At 53.0% G+C, this 24,978-nt stretch overlaps 1 protein-coding gene across 1 annotated transcript in view; it reads left to right on the top strand.

Moving 5' to 3' along the window:
• Positions 1 to 24,978, top strand: part of Rptor (regulatory associated protein of MTOR complex 1) — a 338,384-nt gene that overhangs the window by 221,330 nt on the left and 92,076 nt on the right. Inside the window, exons 9-11 of the mRNA XM_077800527.1 lie at positions 8,491 to 8,591; positions 9,171 to 9,315; positions 22,930 to 23,005. Of these exons, the coding sequence (XP_077656653.1) occupies positions 8,491 to 8,591; positions 9,171 to 9,315; positions 22,930 to 23,005 (322 nt within the window). The remainder of the gene's footprint in view (positions 1 to 8,490; positions 8,592 to 9,170; positions 9,316 to 22,929; positions 23,006 to 24,978) is intronic.

Genomic DNA, 24,978 nt, shown 5'->3' on the forward strand with positions numbered 1-24,978 from the left:
TTTTGAGGTTTTGTCTTTCTTTGGGTTTTTGGCACTGCTGTCTGGCTGGGCCTACATGGTCATCCTTTGCAGTCACCCTGCTGTGTGTCTGTGGCACCCTGTGTGTTGCAGACTGGATTATGTGCCTGGGCTTCACCTGCTGAAGCCCTGATGCCCTGCATGCTGGGCTTCAGAGGTGGGCCCTTTGGAGATGGCTCAGTGAGGTCTTAAGAGTGGGATCTTCATGGTGGGACTAGTGCCCTAGAAGAGGAAGATTCAGGCTGGAGTTGTAGTTCAGTGGTAGAATGCTTGCCTTGCACATGTGAGGAGCTTAGATTTGATCCTCAGCACTACATAAAAAAATAAATAAAGATGTTGTGTCCATCTTCAACTAAAAAATATTAAAAGAAGAAGAGGAGGAAGATTGGCCCGAGGGTGTGTGAGATGCTGGCCAGAAACCGACAGAAACTGTTGTTCTCTGTCCTGGGCTGTCTCTCTGTGTGCACAGAGGGGAGGGAGGCCGACTGCACAGCCCTGCAGCACCGGCAGCCTTTCTTGTTGTTCTGCGGGCAAGAACACGGAGTCACCAGTCCACAGTGGTCAGCTGTCACTGAAACGCAAGGGACCCTGGAACCACACGCCCCAGGCCTTGCCTGTTGCTCAGGGGCTACACTTGAGTGTCTGTGGGAGCAGCCTTGGAAACCACAAATGTGACTCCACGCCCTCTGGGCCTCTCCCCAGGCCTCCCTTGCCCTGCTCCGCACACTGCTCAGGCACATTCTGCAGCCCAGTGGGCCCAGAAACTCCTCTGGCTTTAAAATCACAGAACATTCTGACTGACATCAAGTGTTACAATTCGTAAACCACGGGTTTTGTTTACACTTGGATGTGACTCTGACATCTGTGAGTGACTAGCATATTAGCACTATCTGTAAGTTCAGGTGATAGCCAGGGTGGTGGCACTTGCCTGTAATCATAACAACTCAGGAGGCTGAGGCAGGAAGTTTGCAAGTTCAAGGCCAGCCTCAGCAACTTGGTGAGACCCTGTCTCAAAATTCAAATAAGGCTATGGTTGTTGCTTAGTGGCATAGCACTTGCCTGTCACATACGAGGCCCTGTGTTTGGCCCCTAGCTCTGGGAAAAAAAGGTTCAGGTGACATTAAAGATGGTTGGATTGTATGCCGTTTTAAGTAAGGAGATTCTGAAACGAATATCATAGGTGTGTGTCTGCATTTGGCCAAGGAGAATATTAGCTTAAAACAGATTGTTATACATCTCACAAATTTGTTGTCTGGTGCATTAGTTCCAGCCTTCAAGTTTTCTTTCCCCATGGAGTGGCATTTTTGCGTCAATTGAGAAAATACACGTGCGTGTTTTGTACATGTGGTTCAAGGCAGCATGCACTGATGGAGAGCCTGTGTACTTGGACCGTTCTGCACACATGCGGTCGCGGGTTCCCCAACAGCTCTGTGAGCCCGTCATTCCCCTCAGTTCAGTCCTGAAGGTTGAGTCACTGCCTGGGACAGAGAGCTTTTGCCTACTGGAGAGCTGACCATGTGCTGACCTACATTTCTAAGAATTGCTTTTAAAAGACATTGTTGCTAGGCTTACCTCCACATGCTCCTTGTTGGGCAGCATTTCACAGTAGGGACTCGTGTGAAGGGACTGAACCGCCCGTTGTCCTGCACCGTTGCTTCCTCAAGTCACTTCCATCCAGCAAAGAGAAGGTGCACCCTACTGCAAGTGAACTCGGTCCAGGCCACCGATGTGCAAAGCAGCCCCCTTCTGGAATGTCCTTCCTTGCTAAAGTACTTGCTCTAGCCTCCCTCTTATTTAAAAAAAAGAAAAAGTTTTATTTTTCTTCATTTGACAAGGGCTGTGTTTTTAGCAGATGCATTGTTAGATGTAGACACGCAGAAAGGATTAAAAAATCATGAATGATATCTGCCCTGCCAAGGCGATTTTTGTTAATACTCAGTTGCATACCTTTCCAGACTGTTCTAAGTATATCCGTAGGTGTTTTTAACAAAAATGCACCACTTCTTTGTAAAGTGAATTATTTCAGTGCATTTCAAGTTATTCAATTTTTACACAGAAATACCTAGAGGGATGATCACCAAGATGCATCTAGCATCTCTCAGATGATGGAACCTGTGCTGTTTCTCTCATCTTCTTAGTTTCTTTTTATTTCCACTTGGGCATTTTGCTAGCAACCATAGTTTTTCACTGAGCCTTGTGTTGACACCCGGCCTGTGGTCCTTCGGTGGGATTCCAGCACTGGGCCATCAGATGCACATGGACGCCCTCCTGCAGGTACTTCTGTGCTGAGCTGGGGAATGGCATAGCCCTTGCCCTCACAGAGCCCCCAGCCGCAGTGAAGATGTGGCCTGGACAGGTGTCATCAAGACAGAGATGCTACCCCACTCTGGGAACAGCAGAGGAGGGAGAGCAGCCTCATGGGCCTGGGCGGAATAGGAGGAGATACCAGGCGAATCTGTCCTGCTGAGGAGGAAGTCAGCACAGGCACGTTTGGTTGGTGCTGGAAAGTTCTGCACCAGGAAGAAGAGGCGATGGGGAGAGGCAGGAGGTAATATGAGGAGAGTGAATGTGGGGCCTGCTGCTCTTCCATTGTCACCTATGCTAGCCAGCGCTCCAGGAACTGCTGCTGGACTGTAGGGTACAGGGTTATCAAGCAGTAGCACCTGTACACGGCCAGGAGGGATGCTGGCCCCTGCAGACCTGGGGTGGCTGCCCAGAGAAGAGCCCGACCTTGCCACGAGCTGAGAGAGACCCTGAGCCCGTGCAACTGGAGGGCCACACTCCACCCTACTTCCCACGAAGGGCCTGGGCGGCCTCCTGAGCCTCCACCCTGCCATGGAGTTAGTTGGGATTATCTTCGTGGGGCGATGGAGAGAGAGCCGTCGGCATGAGTGGGAGCAGTTGTTTTTTAAGTAGAAGTAACGTGACTCAGATTTGTGGGCTGTTTAGATTATGCAGTGTGCTTTAGCACTCTGCCAAAAACTACAGGGAGATTGATATATATCGAGGAAAGAAAGTCGTTGTCCCTGGGAATGTATTACCATGTTACACAGAAAGTGTGCCTGTCGGAGCAGTGCTGAGAGAGAAAGGGATGTGAGCAGGGGCTTAGTGGGGGCTTCCTGGCCAGGTCTGCACGTCTCTGAGGCTCCCCAGGGCCTTGGGCTCAGCTCTGCGACTGGAGGCTGCCCCATGGAGCCTCAGAGCATGGTGTGTGTCAGAGTGAAGGCTGGGGGAGCCCAAGGCGGGCAGCTGGAACACATTTTGCAAGTTCTCACATCCCGTCAGCTGGTTATCGAGAGTTCAGAGGCCACACGGGCAGTTTCTGTTCTAGTCTGTTGGACAGAAGCCTTCACCCATCAGGCCTGACCATGGGGACGCTCGGCCTACACTCCTTCAGCCGGGGAGTTGTGCTGCCTTTTGTCCTGAGTGAGACTTCAAGTAGAGGCAGCAAAAAATAATTGCAAGCCCCTGCAGCCATGGATAGAGGACCCTTCGAGCCATTAACAGAGCTCGAAGGTCCCCAAGGTAGGGAGCTTCTCAGGCTGGCTGGCGGGTTCCTGCAGGAAGGCTGAGCTGTTTGGTTGAGGACTGAGAACACACCACTGAGTGGTGGGTCTCCAACATTCTGAGCCTCTGAGAAGAGACTGTGGAACAGGGACTTAGAGCAGCAAGGTGACGGTGCTGGTGCCAGCGTTGAGCTTCGTGTTAATCCTGTTAGATTCGAGCTGTGAAGGAACACGAGCACAGGAACACCTCTCCACATGTCCTGGGAGGGGTCACCTGGCTGCCCAGCAACAGGTCCGAGGTGGGCCCACAGTGCTGGGTGTACACATGTCCCAGGTCACAAGGCCAACGGGTGGGAGAGTTCAAAAGGCCGGTAGGGTGGGCATTGGAATCAGGCTGAGGGGCAGCGCAGGTGTGAGGACAGCTGCCAGAGCTCAGTGGCGGCTGAGTCCGAGTCAGGAGCAGGGCACAGAGGAACCACCTAGCCTTGGAGGAGGCGGAGCAGTTGAGAACAAGCTCACAAGGAGCTTCAGGTTCACGAAGGCCAGAGGGCCCTCTGCGCCTGTCCCTGCCGAGCCCCACATCCCACAGCGTGGCCTTCCCCGGTCTGCAGTCATGCTGGGGAGGCTGGCTGTGCTGGGTCGTCCTCCACTTGTGTCTAGCACTAAGGACACCCTCATGGAGCCCATGTGGGGTGAAGGGAAGCTGTGGGATTGAGCAGTTGGGTGGCACCTGGCACACATCAGTCCTGGCAGAGGCAGATGTAACTGCTGATGCCCAGAAGGCCCAGAGCCTCAGGGAGGTCAGACAGCTGACCCAGGGTCCCAGACTCAAGCCCATGTCTTGTCATAGTTGGGTTGGCCCTGGGCTCAGTCTCTGAGTTCAGGTCGGCTTGTGGAGCCCCGTGGAGTCCAGGCCACAGCCCGTAAGCATGTGTCCTGCCTGCAGCCATGGTTCTCCAGGTCCTTGGCACTCCATCGTAACTGAGGGAGGCTGTTGCAGTGGACAGAAAAAGGCTACCAGCATCTAGAGGAAGGAATGACATCACAGGGGGAGAGCTGGAAGCAAGAGGTGGCCATGAGGGGGTTGGGAAGGCAGGCGGGGCCTGAAGCAAGACCTGGGAGCCCTGCCGGTGTCTGCATGCATGGACAATGTGCAGTGGCCGTGCGATGGGCAGGGGAGGTGAAGTCCCGCTTGGGGTGCAGCAGGAGCTGTCAGGGCCTGTTGAGAGTCTAGAGGAAAGCTCCACAGTGAGACTAGGAACCCAAGGGGACACGGAGGTGATGAGCAGGAGAAGTCAAAGGGAGATAGAAAGCTGGGCAGCCAGGCATTGAACAGATGTCATTCAGTCTCCTAGCCGGTGGCTAATGACGGAGCAGGACCCAACTCATGGAGAAGGGACTGTGCAAGGCCAAGAGTGGGCAGCAAACTTGCGGCCATCAGGAAGTGTTAGGGAGAACAAAGGGGCTTAAGAGGAAAAATGCCAAGTGGGCATTTCAGAGCTGGCCTCATGCCCTTGGTCATCATGCCCATGGGAGTGTGGGCGCTGAAGCGTGTCAGTGCGCAGCAGAGCCGGGTGGCAGCGCCAGCCCTGGTGTCGAAGTTGAGGCAGGTGGATCCTGGGCAGAGGCTGGAAGCTGCCCGGGGGAAGGTGAAGACGGGCCCTTGTGCGGCGAGGTGGTGCCGGGGGAGGCTTCCTGACTGGTGGCTGTGTCTGCTGAGGAAGTGGGACCCATTTTATTTTAGTCCCTGTGTGTCACATAAGGTTAGCCTTCGTGACTCAGCAGAGGCACAGGATGAGAAGTTTCCCAACCACAGCACAGCTGGGACTGGAGTTCAGCTTTTCTCATCTTGTCGTCAAGTGATGTGTCCCTGAGCCACAGCTCCTCCCACTTCCACGTAGAAATCTGTCCTTAATCTTAGAGTCACTTTGTCATCCATGAGGTTCTCTGGTTAGGGGAGCTTTGGTGCAGTGTGGCCTTTGGGGCTGTGCTCCAGGGGTCTCAGGTGCAGAAAGGAAACCCCAGATGGTTTCTGTGATGAGTCTCTTCTCAGTGACACAAGAGCAAGGGAAGAGCCCAACCCCTTCCGTCGTTCCGGGAAGCACCCAGGTGTGTGCGTGCATGCAGAGATGCCATCACCAGCCAGCCATGGCTGGCCTGTACCTCACGGAGAACTGGGGGGAGCCAGGTGGACCTTTCAGGACCTCATGTGAGTGCCTAGCTCTTCATCTCTCCACCAGTGATTGTTACAGGATTAACATTTTTAAAAACACCACTAATTGCACACTGACCCTCAGCCAGCCTGTCTTCTCAATGGCCTAACTGTCCAGTGAGGGTACCGTGGTGGGTGGTCTGTAGGCAGGTCCTCTGCTCAAAATGCAGTCTCTTAACAGAGACAGGCCCCAGAAGTCAGCCAGGTGTATATCAGTGTTATTTGATTCAAGGACATGGGCTCCTCTGAGCCCGTGTTTGTCCAGGTTTGGAAATGGACAGTAGTCAGATGGTCTGTCTGATTCTGACAGCCCCTGCACTCCCCCCGACGGTGCTGTCCTCCTTCCCACCAGCTGCTTGCTGCATTGGGCCCCTAAACCTCACAGGGCCAAGGTTGAGCAGGCAGGGGATCAGGGTCTTATTTGTGCCTCTGGTTCACAGGGGGCCAGTCATCGTGGGTAAGTGTAGACACCACACAAATGCGAGGACAGGAAGGGCCTTTCTACCACTGTAGCTGTGGCTCACCCTTCCCGTTGTCTTGCCCCTTCAGGGTGGACTCATCTCTTTGCGTATTGTTGGGATGTGTGCATTTCCTCATGTTGTTCAAATATCCACCAAGGACCTTTTAACAGTTGGTTGCCACTCCCTGGCAGTTGATCCACAGTCAACTCTGTCCCTTCTTACCACCTGGGCAGAGGCTGGAAGCTGCCCAGGGGAAGGTGAAGACTGGCCCTTGTGCGGTGCGGTGGTGGCATCTCATGTTTGTAGTCAAACTGCACTGTGGACTGTGGTGCCTCTACCCAGCTCAAAACAGGCTTCTGGGTTGCCACTGCACCCGACCTGCCCCTCTCTGACTTCTGATCTGCGTTCTGTGTGATAAATGGGGACTGTGGTGGAACTGCTCTCACTGTGCCCTGCTGGAGTCTACTGAGCCTGAGCGGGGTCTGGGAACCCAGGACTTGGAGTTGACGCAGTAGCAGGGCAGTCTCAGGAACGCCCAGCAGGCCGAGAGAAGGTTCTCGAGATAAGTGATCCTCACTCCTGGCACACTCTGCATTGATATGATCCCAGGCGAGCTCTGGCCTTGCAACCAGACATCTTCACCCATGTCGCTTTGAGGAAGAGGGTGCACCCAGCAGGCCTGAAGCTGAGAAAGGGGCAATGTTCATCCTGAACATTATTGACAGTCTCGTCTGTTTATTAAGGTTTTTAGCATATGTTTCTTATCTGCAGACCCAGGACACAAGTGACTGTCTTAGGTCTCCTCACCCGCCCTGGGGTGTCCCACATCCCTTCCTTTTCATCACCCAGACGTGGGCAAGCACTCTAGGTCTGGCTGACCTCTGGAGAAGTGCCCCAGCTGTCTGTGCCTTGAGAAGTGCCTTGTCCTTGTGCAGGGTAGCGTGCCCTAGCCTAGCCCATGTGGCAGAGCTGCATCAGCTTCCTTGCTGGAGAGCGGACAAGCTCTTTCATCTGTGGCTCTCAGCCCCACCCTCCCATGTGGAGGGCTGGTGACAGGCAGTCTGCAAGGCCCTGGACTTCCTAGTGAATGGTGGGTCTCTCCTTACCCTGCCCAGCCAATTGGAATCTTGGCACCATCCAAGCTGTAGCCAGCCTTAGGGCCACTGTCTGAAGCTCCTTGCGGGAGCCTGCATCTGCCTGCGTGTGGGCTCTTCCTCTCAAGCTTGAAAGCTGTCCACTTGGGCAGCAGTTCAGCCCTGGAGAATAATACTCGTTTCTTCATCTCACTTTTCTTGCCCTATCACTAAGCCTTCTTGAAGATGCAAAAAGTGAAAAGGCCTTCAGGGGAAGGAGAGGGCACATGTGCTGCAGAATCATGTCATCTGCTTGGCCTGCTCCCCATCTCTGAGGCTCAACCTCCCTGAGTGTCAGTCTAGCAGACAGTGCCATCAAATGGGTGACTGTGATGGGAGCTATTGATCTGTTCAGTCTTATAAGTGGCAGGAATTACACTCGAGTCTCTCAACCAAATTACTGTGAACATTTTCCTTCTGGGAGAAAGAGAGCTTCCGGTCAGATAAAATTAAAATGCTTCCCACAGGGTAAAATTAAGTTGCTGTGAAGCAGCAAGAAACTGCTGCCAGATGTATTCTTCCTGAGACATCTCAGGGCCACACCATCCATCTCCTAAGAGGCAGGTCTCTTTCCAAGGTCAGCTTTCAACAGGCCTCCCCGACCTCCCTTAGAACACAGCATCCTCGGGGCCTCCTCTCTCATCTGTGTGGTGTGTCTGCTGTGCGCACAGTGTGACCTGTCACAAGCCCATGTTTGCATGCTCATCAGTCCTTCCTGCTGAACTGTAAGCTCCCTGAAAGCAGGTTTTGCTGAGCTCAGGCCCTGTGCTCAGCCCTGTATGTGGGGGCAGGACTTCCTTCCTCCACGCTCTTGGGTTGTCAGGGCCCTTCTGCAGAGTTGGAGCCACAGAGAGGAGGCCATGAAGGGGATTTGTGAAACATGATTCAGACCTCTCTTAGCAAAGTGCCACAGGATCACCCTTGGGAACAGGGACTCAGTGGAACTGAGTGTGGCCAGCTGGGTCTCCATCCAGAGGTACTTGAAGAGGCTCCCTGTGTAGATGTGGAGGGGAAGGAAGAGGAAGGTGGAGGCTGACTTTCTAGGGGGAAACCTCTGGCCCCTGCTGCCTCTGCTCTGAGCCTCTAACCTCCCTCTCCTCCTTTGCACAAACCCTTTTAATTACTTTGACGGCACTAATAAAGTGCACCATCCTTTCTAGGATCCCTGGCCGGCTGAATGACAGGAGGACTCCTCTGGGTGAGCTCAACTGGATCTTCACAGCAATTACAGACACCATCGCGTGGAACGTGCTCCCCCGCGGTGAGGCTGCCTGGCCACTGCCCGGGTGTGGGGAGAGAAGGCTGACAGAGGAGAAGAGCTGGGGAGGGGCAGGGGCAGTGATGAAGCCAAAGGCCAGAGCCTAAGGAGGTCCCTGTGTGGCTGGAATGAGTGGCCAGGTGTCAGTCAGTGCCTACAGTGGTGGCAGGGAGCGAGGCTTTTTGCATGAGCGTTGGCAAAGCCAGAATCCCTCTTGTAGGCCTTGCTTTATATTTTGCTATTGGTTGCTTTGTATTTTTGGTATTTGTTCACATATATGTCTGCATGTGTATATATGGACATGTATGCTTGTGTGTGTGATTATGTGGATGTGTGTTCATGTGGATATGTGTATTTTTATATCTGTGAGCGTGTCTATGTATACGTGTTTGTGTCTCTGTGTGTGTTCATGTGGATATGTGTGTATATGTGTGTACCTCTGTCAATGTGTCTATATGTATATATATGTGTGTCCAGTGGGAATTGTGCATGTTCAATTTTTGATGGAAGTAAATATGTGGGTTTGGCTGTAAGTGCTGAGCAGTGGTCCCTGAAGACTCTTTTTATCATTTATCTACTCAGATCTCTTCCAAAAGCTCTTCAGACAGGACCTACTGGTGGCGAGTCTGTTTCGAAACTTTTTACTGGCAGAAAGGATCATGAGGTCATACAACTGCACCCCTGTCAGCAGCCCCCGACTCCCGCCGACTTACATGCATGCGATGTGGTAAGTGTCCCAGGCCAGACAGTGCTGCAGGTGGCTAGCTCTCCTGGTGGCATGCTCCCATTGCTGCAGCAGTGCCCATGCAAGGAGCTGTGTGTGCCTGGGAGGCAGGCGTGGCGCCAGACTGAGACAGAGCTAAAGAGAGCCGCCCTGAGGATCTAGAAGCAGGTAGCCAGCCTCCTGCAGAAATGAGGTTACTGAGACCCTTTTTAGGTGGGCGAGGGCAGTGGCATCAGGCCCCACAGTTCCCCACATGGAGAGTGGCACTGCACACAGGGCTCATAGCCTCATTAGAGCTTCAAATTGAGAAAGAAATTGCCTCCTGAACTTGCAGAGTACATCAGAGTGCTCTGAGTGTTAAAACCGTTGGGTTTGTGACAAGTTAATTCATATACTTATGCGTGCACACATGCACAGAGTGTAGAGTGTAATCTTACTCACTGTTGATTATAATTTCTCCAATTGCCCGATTGCTGCTACTTATGCTAGTATCATCCATGATATCACTAGTATCATGTGGCTGCTCAACAGTGTTGCCACAGCTCAGTAGCTTCAACAACTGCACCACAGTGCTTCTGGGGGGCATGTCCTACCTGCAGGGTCCTGCCTGGCTCAAGGCCACTGTAAGCAGCCAGGGACCCCACTGTCCTCCCACATGGCCCAATGTGGCCTTCTGCAACCTAGTCAGCAAGGGAGGTGGAGGTTCTGGCAGATGGGCACACAGCCTGTGTCATGCTACATGTGGTCAGGGACAGCTGTCCACCTTTATTAGATTCTGCTGATCAGAAGTCACAGCCCCACCAACACACCAGGGAGGAGACCTCAGCAGGAGACAGGAGTCATGGGGCTACCACTGGAGTGTCTGCACCATAGGGAGCACCTCGCAAGGGTGAGGCTTTCACCAACTGCTGAAGGCACTCAGCTGGGGCCCACGGGCAGCTTGGCAGGCGGGAGATGAGCAGTGGCCTCTGTGGTGATGCTGAGGGGACAGGCTACCAGGTGATTCCAGAGACTTATACATCAGGTGCTGCTGTGTGTCTGCCCGTCCTGGAGCTCTCAGGTGTCATCTGCGCTTGTAGCAATGCTGTGAATAGGTCTAGTGATGTTCCCATGTCACAGACAGAATGGGAGTCTCCAGGGGACAAGCAGCAAGGCTGAGGGCCGTGACTTGAGGACAAGATGGTGTGTCTAGATACATCCCTGGGACAAGAGCATACAGGGTGGAAATGACTGAATCAGGGCACAAAGCTTGGGGCTGCCACCCCCGCTGCATATCACTGCCATGCTCAGGGGTCACGGCACTGCGGAAGGTATTAGACACCAGGTGACAGGGAATGACAGCTCTATTACCTGGCCAGCAGCCTGGAATCTCCAGGAGGGGTAAAGAGCTTCACCCAGGTCCTTGGGGCAGCCCCATTCCTACACCCACATTGCAGTGAGCCCCACTCCCAAGGGTAGAGCCCCACAGCCCTCCAGCTGGATGTTGAGCCAAGAAGTGAGCAGCGCCTGCTCTAGAGCCCAGTCTCCGTGGTATATCCTACCTGCCAATCTTGCCTTGGCCCAAGATCATGTTCTTGCTGGCCTCAGGATCCCTGGCCACACCTTGACCAGCCAGGTCGCATCCACCTCACCTGCAGTGTCCTGCTGCCCCTGCGTCTCCCTGCACTTGACCCTGTGGCTGCTGAGACCCAGCTCGGGAGTGTGATAAGCATCCCTAGGGGAAAACTAAAGGACATGGCTAGGAGACATTCTGAAAGACTTTGATAAAAGAAGCCATTTGTGAGAACAAATTAGGAATTACCCCGGGACCTTACAGAATAGGGGCATAAGTTAAAGTACGGGTACTTTGGCAAAATGTAAGCAATCTTAAAATTTTATTCTTACTTGTATTTAGTGACAAAACCCAACACTGCATTATATCAGTAGTGTAACTGCTTTCTGTTAAACCCTGTTATACATGGAGGGCACTGCCAAGCAGGGCCCTGGCAGGTGTGAATGGCACTGATGTGGCAGCTGTCTATTGTATTGTCTGGCAGAGATCCCTTCTGTAATTGGAAATTCACCTGTAGATTTTCCAAGCCTGCAAAGCCCTAAAAAAAAAAAAAAAAAATACTTTTAAAAATGGAATCTTTGCTGGGGGTGATGGCTCACACCTGTAATCCCAGTGGCTCTGGAGGCTGAGGCAGGAGGATCATGAGTTTAAGGCCAGCCTCGGCAACTGTTTTAGTCAGCGCTTCTTGCTACTGTGACCACAATTTTAGGGGAGCAAAAGTTAATTTGGAGCTCCATTTCTTGGGGCTCGAGGTGAGGCAGAACATCACGGGGGAAGAGTGTGGCAGAGGAAAGTGGCTCACATGATGATCAGAAAGCAGAGAGAAGCCACTCACCATATACAAGATCTGTACCTTAAAGGCACGCCCTCAATGCCACTTCCTACTGCCATACCCTACCATCATCAGTTACCACTCAATCCCGTTAGGGGATTAATTCACTGATTGGGTTAAGACTCTAATAACCCAGTCATTTCTCACACATAAGTTTTTGGGGGATATCTCACATCCAGACTCCAGTAGCAGCTTAGCAAGACCTTGTCTCAAAATAAAAAATAAAAATAGTTGGGAATATGGCTCTATTTTTTAAATGCTCCTGTTACCAAAAAAAAAAGGAATCTTATGGTTAAGGCACTGTTTGTCATGATTATAAAACTGAAAAGAAATGAGATAATTGGGCATTTCTACTGTTTTTTTTCCTACAATACTGAGGACTGAACCCAGGGTCACCTTACCATTGAGGTACATCCCAGCCCTTTTTATTTCTTATTTAGAATGACGGTCTCAATAAGTTTGTGAGCCAGGCCTCAAACTTGCAACCTTCCTGCCTCTGCCTCTGGAGTTGCACTGGTATTACAGGTGTGCCTGCTGCTCCAAGCTTTAACTGGGCATTTCTTTACATGACAAAAACATAACCGGTAGAATTCCCTAAGGCTCAATACCTGGATTTGATCTCATTTGATGTTTTTTAAATGGTATGGTACTTTCCAACACTCATGTACCTGAGACTGACTCCTACGTGTGACGCAGTGCCGCCCACAGGGTCGTTCTTTTTGAAATAGCCCAACACTGAGGTAATGTGATTCAAGCAGTTGCACCCCTGCCGTGCACTGAGCACTCGTTTGGGTGGGCTGGTAAAGGGTGTGAGGATCCAAAGGGTGTTGGAGAAGCCTGGACCATGGGGGCTGCCCACCTCATGTGGGATCCAGGATACAGCCGCTACCTTCCTGGGCTTGGGCTCATCTGAGTGCTGGGAACTGTACCAGGGCCCTGTGCCTGCTAGGCAAGCACTGTACCTCTGAGCTATGTCCTCAGCCTGAGAGCTATTCTTAAAGGAAGTCTGTCCAGCCTCCAGTTAGACAGACAGTGCTGGTCTCTGATTTGCCCTGTGTGGCCAGAGGAGGACAATCTCCCAGGGCCACTCTACCCTGAGCACAGCCCAGTGCTTCCATTACTGCTGGGCGTGGTGGGATGAACCAGGCCAGCTCCCTGGGATGCTGGTCAGTCCCCAGGAGCCTCTGTACAGGTTGGCTCACGCTGGCTGCCTAGGAGCTCCAGAAAGCCAGTGACCCAGCCCCGGAGCCCCCAGCTCTTCCAGAGGTTCCTTCCTTTGCAAGAAAACCACACAGCTGGACACGGCAGAGTGACACAGGGTGTCAGCAGGACTTCAGCTCAAGGACCTTATCCAGCTGGCACTGTGCGAGTCACAGCTGATACTCCACCAGCCTTGCCTGGCCTGGCATTTTAGCATGCAGGCTGAGGTCCTCCTTTCTTATTCTCTCTCAGCCTGGGCATCACCAGATCCTGAGCCCCTGTCTGGCTTCAGTTCCCTGTCCTGCAGATGTTCCCCGTCCCTGGCTGAGGAGCTCAGTGCAGAAGACTGTGTCCTTTCCTGTGCCTTCCCTGTGTCTTCGTGAGCATGGAAGGCTAATATGGGCACGCACGTGTGGCATGCTGGTTTAAACACAAGCATAGCCATCCATGGCTTATCCTCCACCGTGTGGGAGCCTGGGGCAGGGGTCACCACTAGGCTAGAGGGATGGTGCCCCGAGGAAAGAATGTCTAGTGACATCATAGGGTCAGGGATGGTTCCCTGGAAAGTGAGAGTGGTGGAGGTGGGATGTGGAGACAGATTCTGACCTGATGGTGACAAGTGCCAAGAGACAACTCTGCAAGGGCCTCAGGGAGCAGGGCTGTGGCTGGAGGTCTGGGACTGTGGTGTAGTGGATGAGGAGTGGCTGGCCCACCCCAGGGAGCCCCACAGACAGCGACTGGAGATGAGTCAGAGAGGAGAGCCCTGGGCCTGGGTGGTGGCAGGGCTCAGGTCTCACAGGTGTTTCCTCTTGGCACTGATGGGATTTGGTGAGTCTGCAAGAGGCTGGAGGTCAGGGCCTCTTGCTTCTCTACTGATGACAGTGGGGCGCAGTGGGAGGATGGGCAGAGTGCTGGAACTTCTTGTGAAGCCAGTGGACAGCGAGAAGCTGAGCACAGAGTCAGGAGGGACTCAGGACAGGCTTGGGGAGCCAACATCCAGATGAGGACACATTGGCAGCCCACTGAGCACCCATTAGTCCCAGACCCTCTCCCAGAAGGTCGACACACAGGCCTCACTGCCCCTCACCAGGATGCGAGTTGCCCAAAGCCCAGGGCAACCTGGCCAAGAGGCAGGTTCAGACCCTGACTTCACTTCCAGAAAGCCCACGCTTACCTGCTCCACCTGGAGCTGGGCAGGTGGCACGTCCACAGGAGTTGAGAGAAACAGGCCTGGAATTAGTCCCTGCCTCATCAGGTCCAAGTCAAGCTCTGGCACAAAGCTCCATGGGTGTCACCAGCCCACGCAGACTCCAGGGAAGGCAGGCCAGTGTGTTCTCTGCACGGGGGCCTGTGCTTCTTAAGGGCAGAGTCCTCCTCTGTAAGGGGTATGTAAAGGATGGCTTTCTCAGAACCCCGCAGAGGCGTGAAGCAGCCCGAGCTCTCAAGCACACCAGCTTCCCACCGGGTGGATCCAGTGTCAACCACAGCTGGGGCCTCCAGGCAGCCTTGAGCCTCTCCCTTCTCTGACTCATTCCTGCAGCAAACCTTGCATAGGCCCTGTGCCTCCTGCATGTGGGAACAGGAGGCCACACCACCAGGCCGGTTGGGGGGTGAGCGGGGCACTGATAGAACTTTCCCTGGCTTGAGGGGCCGAAGGAGGGTGGCTCAGAGGAGGGTGGGAGGTACACAGGCAGGAGGAAGTAGGCGTCTCAGCAGAGCAGACACCAGGATCCTCAGGGAGCTCCCTGGCCATGGTGTGGCTATGGCAGAGACAGGCTCCGAACAGCCCCCATCAGCAGCTGCACTCAGAGCTTCAAATCCCAGAAGCCAAGCACCCGGTTTTCACACAGGAGCCAGAAATTCATGTTTTTATGTATAATTATATTTATATTTTTTAGATATTAAACTTAATACAATATTTTTAAAACATTCTGAAAGGGGCTGGAGATGTGGCTCAGCGGTAGCGCGTTCGCCTGGCATGTGTGCGGCCCGGGTTCGATCCTCAGCACCACATACCAACAAAGATGTTGTGTCTGCCGAGAACTAAAAAATAAATATTAAAAAAAAAATTCTCTAAAACATTCTGAAAGCAAAACTAAACATATTCATAGACAGAAGCAGCCTGCAGAGTGTGCATTAAGAGCCAGGCTGTGAGGGGCTGGGGTTGTGGCTCAGTGGCAGAGCACTTGCCTTGCTCATGAGAGGGACAGGGTTCAATCCTCAGTAACACATAAAAATAAATAAATAAATAAATAAATAAGTAGAGAGGGGGGCAGAGAGAGAGAAATTAAGAAATCTTTTTTCAAAAATAGCCAGGCTGTGGATGCTGAGGACGGAACTTCATGCTGTGTTCCCCATACAGTGCCCCCATCCCCAGGCATGCTCAGCAGCTGTGTGCATGGGGAGGAGGGAGTCCACAGGACCCCTGGCCAACCTCCACTGGAGTCTTTGTCTACCTTCTTCCTGAACCCCAGGTCTCAACTATGCACACCTGGAGGCCTCTTCCAGGTTGGGATCCCTTACTGCAAGACCTGATGTCACAGCTTCTCGTCTCCATGCTGGGAAGTGCCAAATACATAAAAGCAAAGGATTCTCATGCAGAAATCGGGGTGATGTGGCTGTAGGGAGGAGAACTTCATGCCTTTGACATGTCCTCCCTGGCGAGGATGGTGCCAGCCTGAATCTGAAGTCAGTCCCATTAGATGCTGAGAACAATGCAATGAATCTGCTTTGATTGGAATTCCAATGTAGAAATCAGGCTTTAGCCTTAACGGAGAAACGTGCTGTAGTCACAGAAAGGCTTCAAGCCTCTGATGGGACACCAGGACAGGGCTAGGACAGAAACAGGCTCACAGCCAGCATCTTCTCCACCAGGTTCTGGTGGCCTCCTCTTGGCTTCCTGGGGTCAGGGCAGCTCTAAGGGCCTGGAATTAAACCTGACCTGAAGGCAGAGCTGCAAAATTCTAATCCCCTTGCATGGTTGGCTTCCACGAGCAGCATGGCTTGCCTCAGACCAGGTGTCACCATTAGTGGCTTTCCCTGCCTTCCCCCTCCCATCCATTGTTGGGGATGTTGCTTTGCAGAGGCCTTCACTTCCTGTGGGAGTTGACCCCATGCACAGGGTGTGTGTGGGAGAGGAGAGGCAGGTGCACAGCATTGTGCCTGCACCACTTGCTCTTTCTTCCAGGGTTCCAGACTTGTGTTAGCACTTAGGTTTCCCAGAGACTGGCCTCAGCACTGCTTGATCTCCAGGCCCTGGCTGGCTCAAATGATTTCTCAGTAGCCATCACCACTCTATAAGACCGATGTGCCCACTGTTAGAGATTCCCCCCCCCCCACTCTACTAGGAATGCCAGGTGCTCACTAGTGTAACTCTAAGGAAACCACCACAGTTCCTGTTACCAGCGAGTCAGGGGTCTGGGCACAAGCAAGAGCATTCTGGAAGACTGGAGAGCCCCAAGGCTGCTTACCCTGAGCATCACAGTCTCACAACAGCTCAGTGCAGCAGAACATGGGGCCACTCTGGGTGCACAGGAGCCCCCGCCCACACTGGAAGCTGACATGTGAGGTCTCCGCACAGCACCCTCCCCAAAGGGCAGCCTGTCCCTGTCCTCTGCTTGGACTCCATTTAATGAAAGCCAGTCTACTCAACCATAGTACAATGTTCTAGATCTAGAGAGTCAGGCATGGCGATACCTTTTATTTCTCTATAAAATTATTTACCATTTTTATGCTAAGTCAGAGAAAAGAAGGATGTTGGCCCCTGATAGAGATACTTGGGCTCTGCTCTCTCCAAGGTGTACAGCCAAGCCCTCTTGAGAGACACTGCTTGGTGTGTGGAAACCCTCTACAGCTGTTTGCCTTCCTGCCCTAGAGGGTCTTAGACACCTTTAAGATACAGACTAGTTGTAACCCTAATCCAATGACTTTACAGGCAGGCCCTCCTCTCCCCATCTCATCCGTGTGCTAGCAGCACAGGCTGGATGGTTCCACAGTGTCAGCAACCTAGGCCTGCACCCATCCTGCAGGCCCATGGTCTCCTGTGGCAATTCTCTTCCCCCAGCACCTGCCAGAACCACACTCCAAGGTGAAAGTCCACAAGGGGCAGGCGAGGCAGCTTGGGCCACCCCGTGCCTTCGTGACATCTAGTCTAGCCTTGTCCGAGGGAGCTGGCAGTGTGGCCCCTCCTGAGTGGCATGTCCCGGGTACAGAAGGGAGAACATCACACCCAGATACAGAATCGTACCCACTGAGCGGATGCAGAACCAGACTCAACACTCACCTGGGGTGGGTCCCTCACCACTGAAGGGTGACTAGGGGCTTTCAGCAGGGCCGTCTGCTGCTCCGGTGATGAAATTAAGCAGCACATGGGGTTCTTTCTCTCCTCATAAAGACTCCACAGCACGTGCATCCCCAGGGAGCACGCAGGAAAGAGAACTGGGAGTAGATGATTCAAAATCTAGTTACTGTATTCCTTGGGTGGTGATGGAGAGGCTGAATTTTTAGCAGGGGGGGGGGGGGAAGAGAACAAAGCCTAACAAAAATTGAGGTTAAAACATAAAGTAATGTACATTTACACTTTGCTTCAGGCGGGGGAGCTGGTGATGAAGTACTCAGAGCCCGTTTCCTGTTCAATTTTTGATGCAAAGCCATCAGGGAGTCGTTTCCTTCACTCTCAATTTCAGGGGTCCTGAAACCTTGCATTTCTCTGCGGTAATAACCTGTGCTTTCTGCTGTGATTGATCAGTGCAGATGGAGGCCGCGCCGGCCCAGGAGGTTTTCCTGAGCCCACTGCCTGGGCACTTGCCATCCAAGGCCTGTTTCCCGAAAACCCAGTATTCCAGGCGGGTGACTCATCGCAGCAACCAGCTCTTAGAAAGTCCCCTGCTCCTTGCTGCTGGGGAAGGGGGGAGCCTGGTCCAGCTTTCAGCTGGGCACAGACTCCTGCCAGCCTGGCTCCTGAGCACCCGCCCTGCGTCCCACGCAGAGCCTCCCACTGTGGGAGGTGCAAACACAGACACCTCCTGCCACCGGCCTAGCTTCTGCTCCTGCCTGGGTGCCAGCAGCAGACTGGCTGCTGCAGTTGCCCACTGCCACAGTCTCAGGTTTTTATAGGACCTGCTTTCCCACTTGTCTGTAGCTGAGAATCCCAAATTAAGACTACAAATTCAGTTGGGTTTTATCTGAGAAAATGCAGCCAGTTTTAATCAACTGATTTAATGCTCCTCAGAGAGCACTACTGCTCTGCTGTCAAAACGGTTCTCACACAGTTATAGAGTTTGATGGTGACACCAAGATGATCTAATCTGGCCCAGAGAGTGCCAGATTGCCCAGCAAGCCTCATCAGTCCCACCTCTGCCAGGGATCTGGCCTAGGCCCGCATGTGTCCCCTGTGGAGGCCTGGGGGGCGGGTGTTGTGGTGACTCTCTTGGCACTTGTTGTTCAGGGGTCCTGGGTGTCCTCAGTCAGCCTCTTTTCTCCTCCGTACCTTGAGCAAAGGTTCTCCTGTCTTGCTCTCTGGTCCACAGCCCTGTGCAGCTGTTCTGTCGGTCGGTGACCTAAGCCACAGCCCCTCCTCAGCTTTGTCCCCACCACATCTTTCACACAGATGAGAATAAAACCATCTGGAGCTGCTTTCCCAGTGAAGGAAACGTGGCAGGCTCAGCCCCTGCTCCTGGGTGGGAGCACGAGGGGTCTCAGGTCGTCAGGAGCCATCTCCCCAGCAGGGTGGGATGTGAGAAGTGTGTGTCCCCAGTGCAGTCTAGGATCTCGCAGTTGCTGGTCCTTGCTAATGGATTCCATTTCTTTCTGCCGGAGTATTTCAATGCCAAGCAGCTTTCAGCTCTGCACTGCGAGGTGGCCTGTGAATATGCTTGGCCTTACGCACAGTGCCACTGGTGTCCAGCCCTGGCTATGACTGTCGCCAGACTATACTGGGCTCAGAGCCGGTCAGACACACTGTGCCCCTTTCTCATCAGCATTCCCTGAACTTGTACACTTATTTCTGACTCCTGAAATTGAAGCTTTTATTGGATTAAATGCAAGGCATCCATATAGAGTTTAATTGCAATAATTGACTTTGCTTCTGTCTCAACAGAGTAGATACCTCCCTCAATGCAGCCGAGGACCGTTTGCCTACAATCTGGGTTTATTGAGCATATGGGAGCTATTTATTGCCTGGGGTGGGAGCTGTGTTTGATTATCTCCTGATTGCCTCTTAATTGTCAGCAGGGAGGGGCTGCTGTGCCAGTCTGGGGGTGGGGTGCAGTTCAGGCCTTTGAAGATAAAAGGAGCTCTTTAGGCCCTTTGTTCAGCTTAAATTTTTCCATTCTTGTTTTATTCCTTTATTAGAGACAAAAAATGCCCTTTTGCCTGCCAGCATGCCGTCTCACTAGTCTAAATAAAAAAGGTTGGGTCCTTGAGTCTTGTGAAGTTACCAGAGGATGCTGTTGTTGCAGAATGAAACCCAGCAAACCATCCCCACGTGGTTTCTGCAGGAAAGTGTTTCTCAAGGAGGGGCAAGTAGGGATGAAGGCACCTGCACACCTGTGGGCCTGGGGCCTACCGAAGCCAGGTAGACCTTCGGCGTCATCTCAGGGTCTCATGAGTACCTGTGCAGGAGATGCCATCCTTACTCCTTCATGGATGGGGAAGCTGGTCCTGGAGAGATGGAGCCAAAGGCTGGGCCCAGAGCTTGGTGCAGCCCAGCCTGCTGTGTGGTCACTGTGTGGCTTCACACAAATGGTGGCCTTGGAAGACCTGCCTCCTGCTGATGAGGAGTGAGGGGGAAGGTCTGCTGTCCCAGCCGTGGCAGAGCGGGGCATGAGCCAGGCAGCCCCTGTGGTCCGGCTGCTTCTCTCCCCATCCTGTTCTCTTTAAGCCCTGCCGGCTGCTCTGGGCACAGCAGTTGCACTCCCTCTCATTCAACAAATGTTTGTTGAAGACCTACTGTGTGCTGGGTACCCAGCAAGCAATCAGGCATGGCTGGATACTGGGGTATCTGCTGGTGCTAGAGCCACAGAACTGGAGAAGCTGGGAGGCACTGGGACGACCAAGCCTTCGTCCCTGGTGAAGGCCAAGAGTGGTGGGAGCTTCAGGGCTGCTGTTAAGGCTTGAGGAAAGGCATGAGAGGGGCCAGCAGAGAAGACTGGCTCCTGCAGAAGCAGCAAGATAGCAGGGAGGGCAGGTGAAGGCTGGGGAGTGCAACGGGACGCCAGGTGAAGCTACGGCCAAGTCCAGGGACTCTAGGAACTGGCTGGGAGGTGCTAGGTCCGGTTCAGTTGTACCTACTGGTCCTGCAATGGATTCTGGGTCTGGAGCCATCAAGGGGGTGAAAGTCTGTTTTAAATGGCGTCTGGGGGCGTCAGTGAGCCGGTAGTGCCAAACACTTTGCCTGAGGGTGAGTGTGCAGGACAAGGCCGCCCCAGCCTGCAGAGGAGCTGCTTGAGCACTCACTGTGACAAAGGGGCCAAGGGAGCCCTAGGAAGTCGGGAGTACTCTTGAGGGGACAGAGCCTCTGCCATGGCAACACGACAGGGGTGCTCCCGTGATGGGTGAAGGGACACTGTTGCTGAGAAGCCTGGCTGGCTCTGTCCAGGAACAGGAAGGGAGGTGAGGGAAGTCATGACGAAATCTAGAAGCCCCACTGTGGACATCTCAGAACTTGACCTCAAGGACCTCCCTACAGACCCCTGCCCTAGTCCTGCTCCAGTGCCAGGTACCCATCACACTCTCCAGACCTTCACCTGCAGTAGGGCCCACACAACACCCTACTGTGACCTGCAGGATCTAGGCTGTCACCTCTGGTCACCTGCTCAGCTCCCTTTGTCCAGCTTACTCAGGCTAAACCAGCCCCTGGCCTCGCTCCTCCTCTCCCTCAGTTTCCATGTGGCCAGCTCTGTCCTCAGACAGATCTCTTTACCTAACCTTGCCTGCATGTATCCAAGCAGAGGAGAGGCAGAGAACAGCACAGCTGGGAGGTTTCTGGTGATGCCTCCATGGAGAGTCGTCACCCAACAGTGAGGTGGAGCCTGCAGGGTGTGGGCTGCTTCCCTAGGCATGGCAGAGTGTTGCTGGAGAAGGGGCTGGCCTCCTGGATCCCGCCCTCCAGATGCCTTGTTAATGAGTGAGCAGAGCAAGCACCTTTCCTAGACTGCCATTCCTGTCCCTGTGGTCTTACCTCTGTGACTGCAGGGGGTTGGAAGAGGGGAGGGAGGGCAAGGGACCAAGCAGAAGGTGAAGCTGGGAAAGCAAGCAGGGGCTTCCAGATCCTTTATGGCCAGCTGCGGGCTGATATGCTTGGCAGGCAATGCTGGGTGCCCAGCCACATGCCATGTCAAGTATTTAGCTCAGCTAGTCCCCAGCAGGAAGGGAGAGCCAGTGGAGCTGACCCAGGGACATCTGTCCTCCCTATGTCCTCCTTCAGTGTCCAGGTGCAACTCATCCTGTGGAGGGGCTGTGAGCTATGCCGGGGCCTGCTGAGCACTCTGCCCACTAAGGAAGGGGCTCTGTGTCACATCTGCAGGCAGTGTCTCTGGCCCCTGCAGAGAAACTGGGACAGAGGGTGACATCAGCAGCTCCCAGGCCATCACTTGCACCTTTTGTCCCATGTCCTCAGCCACAGGCCTGCCTCCATTTGTTTTCTAGAAAAGGAAGTCAATAGCCATGGTTTGGACACAGTAAAGTGAAGAAGGAAAGAAAGGGCCAGGTCTCAGGGCCCCACAGGCTGCTCCACCCGTTAAGGCTCCGTGCGAGATCAGGGGGATGCCCATTCTGCCACAGAGGGGAAGGCACCCCATGGACTGCAGGGTTGAAGCAACCCTGGGTGATAGGTCAGCAATGCTGAAGGGGGGCTGGGAGGAGTCTGGGCACCTATAGCCATGCACGGTGCTGTGCTGTCCCAGTGCCAAGCCAGATGGCCCCTGGCCTGAGCCTGCACAGTTCTTCTCAGGAGGGGTTGGCCTTAGCTCCACAGTCACGGAGGGAATCCCTGTTGTTGTGGCTTCCCTACAAGTCTAAACTTGTCCTGTGGGCTCATAGTTCATAAGAATCAACAAAATTACACCCAGATCACACCCAGGCCAAGCTCAAACCCTGACCTGTGTGGCTTCAGCCCCAAGTTCTCCTGTCCCTTTGTGCTCTTGGGTCCTTCAGAAGCAGTAAGGAAGAGAGAGACCTGGCGAAGAGCCTTACATAAGAGCAGCCAGCCTGCTTCCAGACACCAAGTCCCCGTTCCCCTGATTATGTAAGAGGAGGTGTTTATGAAGCCACATAAATCACCCTGCAATGGGCTTGTGTGCCCCAGCCATGGAATTATTGAAGAATGGAACACAGGGCTGGCTCGAAGCTGGGGGAGGGTGTGGGCATCTGCTTAGTGGGGTCACAGCCTGTGCTCTCCAGACAGACCAGGGTGCACAGCCAAGGACATACAGCTGTGAATGTGCTGAGCTGAGTCCTGACACCCCCAGAGCCTGGTGAGAATAGCCAAGTCTACCACGGGGACAATCCGCTTTTACCTCAAACAAGCACCACCTGTCCTGTCCTGAAGGACCACCAGCACACTCCTGGCCACCCAGGGCCCAGGCCCAACAACTCAGACCATGCCAGTGGTAGCCAAGGCCACAGTCCTACTGCAAGGTTTGGGGCAGGTTGACACTGCCAAGGCTCCTGTGACGGAGGTCCACAGCCAGGCTGCCTGGCCCCAGCTCCACCACAAGGGCACTGCAGCCTGGAGCTGGAGCAGGCAGATTGTGTGCCACAGAGGGTCACATCAGAGTTGGGAGCCACCGTGGAGGGCCACTACCACTGTATTTTTTTGCTTCACTTAGAAGAAAGCAGACAGGCCAGAGTCAGAGTATAGCAGTCCCAGTGGTGCCTGCAGCTGGGGCCGACGGGACAAGCCCAGCACAGCCTCCCAGTTTCCAGGCCCCTCCCCAGAACCATCTGCAAGGGCCTGGTAGTTCCTCTGCCCGTGGGACCCCTCGCCAGAGGCTACACACTAACGCTGTTGATGCTCCCTCTGTTCTCTCCCCAGGCAGGCCTGGGACCTTGCTGTGGACATTTGTCTCTCTCAGTTGCCCACGATCATTGAGGAAGGCACTGCCTTCAGGGTGAGTCCCTCCAGGGCGACCTGGGCATCTGCTGTGATTGTTGCTTCTTGGGCACCTGCTCCATAAAAACCTCAGTCTGTGTGGGTGTCAGAGATTCGGTTCACCCACCTGGGAAAAAAATATACTGACCAAAGTTTACAAGACTGGGTCAACCCAGGGTTAAAGTTAATTTTTTTTTTAATTGTAGATGGACACAATGCCTTTATTTTATTTATTTGTTTATTTATTTATTTATTAAATATGGTGCTGAGGATTGAACCTAGTACCTCACACATGCTAGGCAAGTGCACTACCATTGAGCCACAACCCCAGCCCATAAAGTTAGATTTTGAAGTGGTCACCTTTTAAAAACTTACTCTGGAGGCTGTTGCAGGAGGATTGCAAGTTTCAGGCCAGCCTCAGCAACTTAGTGAGACCCTGTCTCAAAACAAAAAATAAAAAAGATTGGGGATAAACACAGATCTTAGTGTAAAGCATTGCTCTGAAGAGTCTGCTCTTCTTCATGCAGGTGGCCTCCTCCCCAGAGCAGCCCTCATTTCATCCTCTGCCCTCTCAGCAGGGTGAGTCGTGCTTTCCCCAAGCCTGAGGCACAGGGGCTCACACATGGAAATCTCTGAGGGCTCCCTCCCATCACACAGGCATCCCAACCCCAAGCCACACTGCAGGTGGCAGAAGCCTAGTCTCTCTGGCTCTGCATAAGTTGCAGCTGGCTTCATTCACAGCACCTGCAAGTGAATTGGACATGATACCAGGGTCCTCACTGCAACACCCAGAGGCCCACTTGGTTTTGCCTTTGTGATGTGAGGCATCAAGTCTGAATAACCCTGTCCCTATCCTCAAGAATCTGTGAAAAGAGAAGAGGTGCCATGTCAAGTCAGGGCTCAAGGGAGAAAGAAGGAGGCCACCATAGGTACCCAGGGGCCCAGGAACAGAGGCCTGGGTAGGGGCTGGCAGAGGTGATCACATTGGGTGATCACATGCTCAGGCCATCCATGAGGCTGAGATGACATAGGGGAGCATGAGGCTGGGTCAACAAGACTGAGTCTTCTCCTGCCACCTGAGAAACTGTTGGGCATCATAGCCAAGAGCCTGGCACCATGGCCATGGGCCAGTTAGACAACCTCCCTGTACCTCAGTGTCCTCATTCAATCCAAGGGGCCTAGAGCATTAAAATGAGTTTGTATACCCAAAGGGCTTAGGATGGGACCCTGGCATGTTCACAGTCAGATCGCCTCTCACAAACACCAGAGGCCAGAGTGTCTCACCCTCAAATCAGGCAGGAGGCACCAGAGGCCATGGAGAGCTCAGCTCACCACCAAGGTGCTGTAACCTTTAATACTTGTCACCATGGCCTGGAGGCCTTTGCCTGTGGTGTATGTGAACATGCATGCATGTATGGCATGCTCAGAGCCGTGCATGTGGGGTGTGTTAAATCGCCAGATGCACTTTTTTTTAATATTTCTTCTATTGTTGCATTATAATTGTACATAATGGTGAGGTTTGTTGTTGAATGTTTCCACATGCACACAATATGATGATATAATTTGGCCAGTATCACTCCCCTGCCCTTCCCCGCCATACTTCTTTCCTCTATTCTACTGATCTCCCTTTGATTTTCCTGAGAATACCACCACCACCTTTCTTTTCCCTTTTCCTCCCTAGAGTTCACATATGAGAGAAAATATATGACCTTCTGAGATTTGGTTCACCCACTGGGAACCAGGGTGCTTAACATAACGTTCTCCAATTCCATCCATTTTCCTGTAAATAACCTAATTTCATTCTTCTTTGTGGCTGAATAAAACTTTGTTGTGTATATATGCCATATTTTCTTTATCCATTTATTCCTACTCAGGCTTGTTCTCAGTCTTGATTCATGTGATACATCATTGCTATCCTTTCACTTTTAGTCTCTTGCAAACAACATTAGGTCTTGTTTTTTAATCTATTCTGCCAGGCAGTGTCTTTTAGTT

The sequence above is a fragment of the Urocitellus parryii genome, chromosome 7 (genome assembly GCF_045843805.1).
Source record: "Urocitellus parryii isolate mUroPar1 chromosome 7, mUroPar1.hap1, whole genome shotgun sequence".
Taxonomy (NCBI): Eukaryota; Metazoa; Chordata; class Mammalia; order Rodentia; family Sciuridae; genus Urocitellus; species Urocitellus parryii.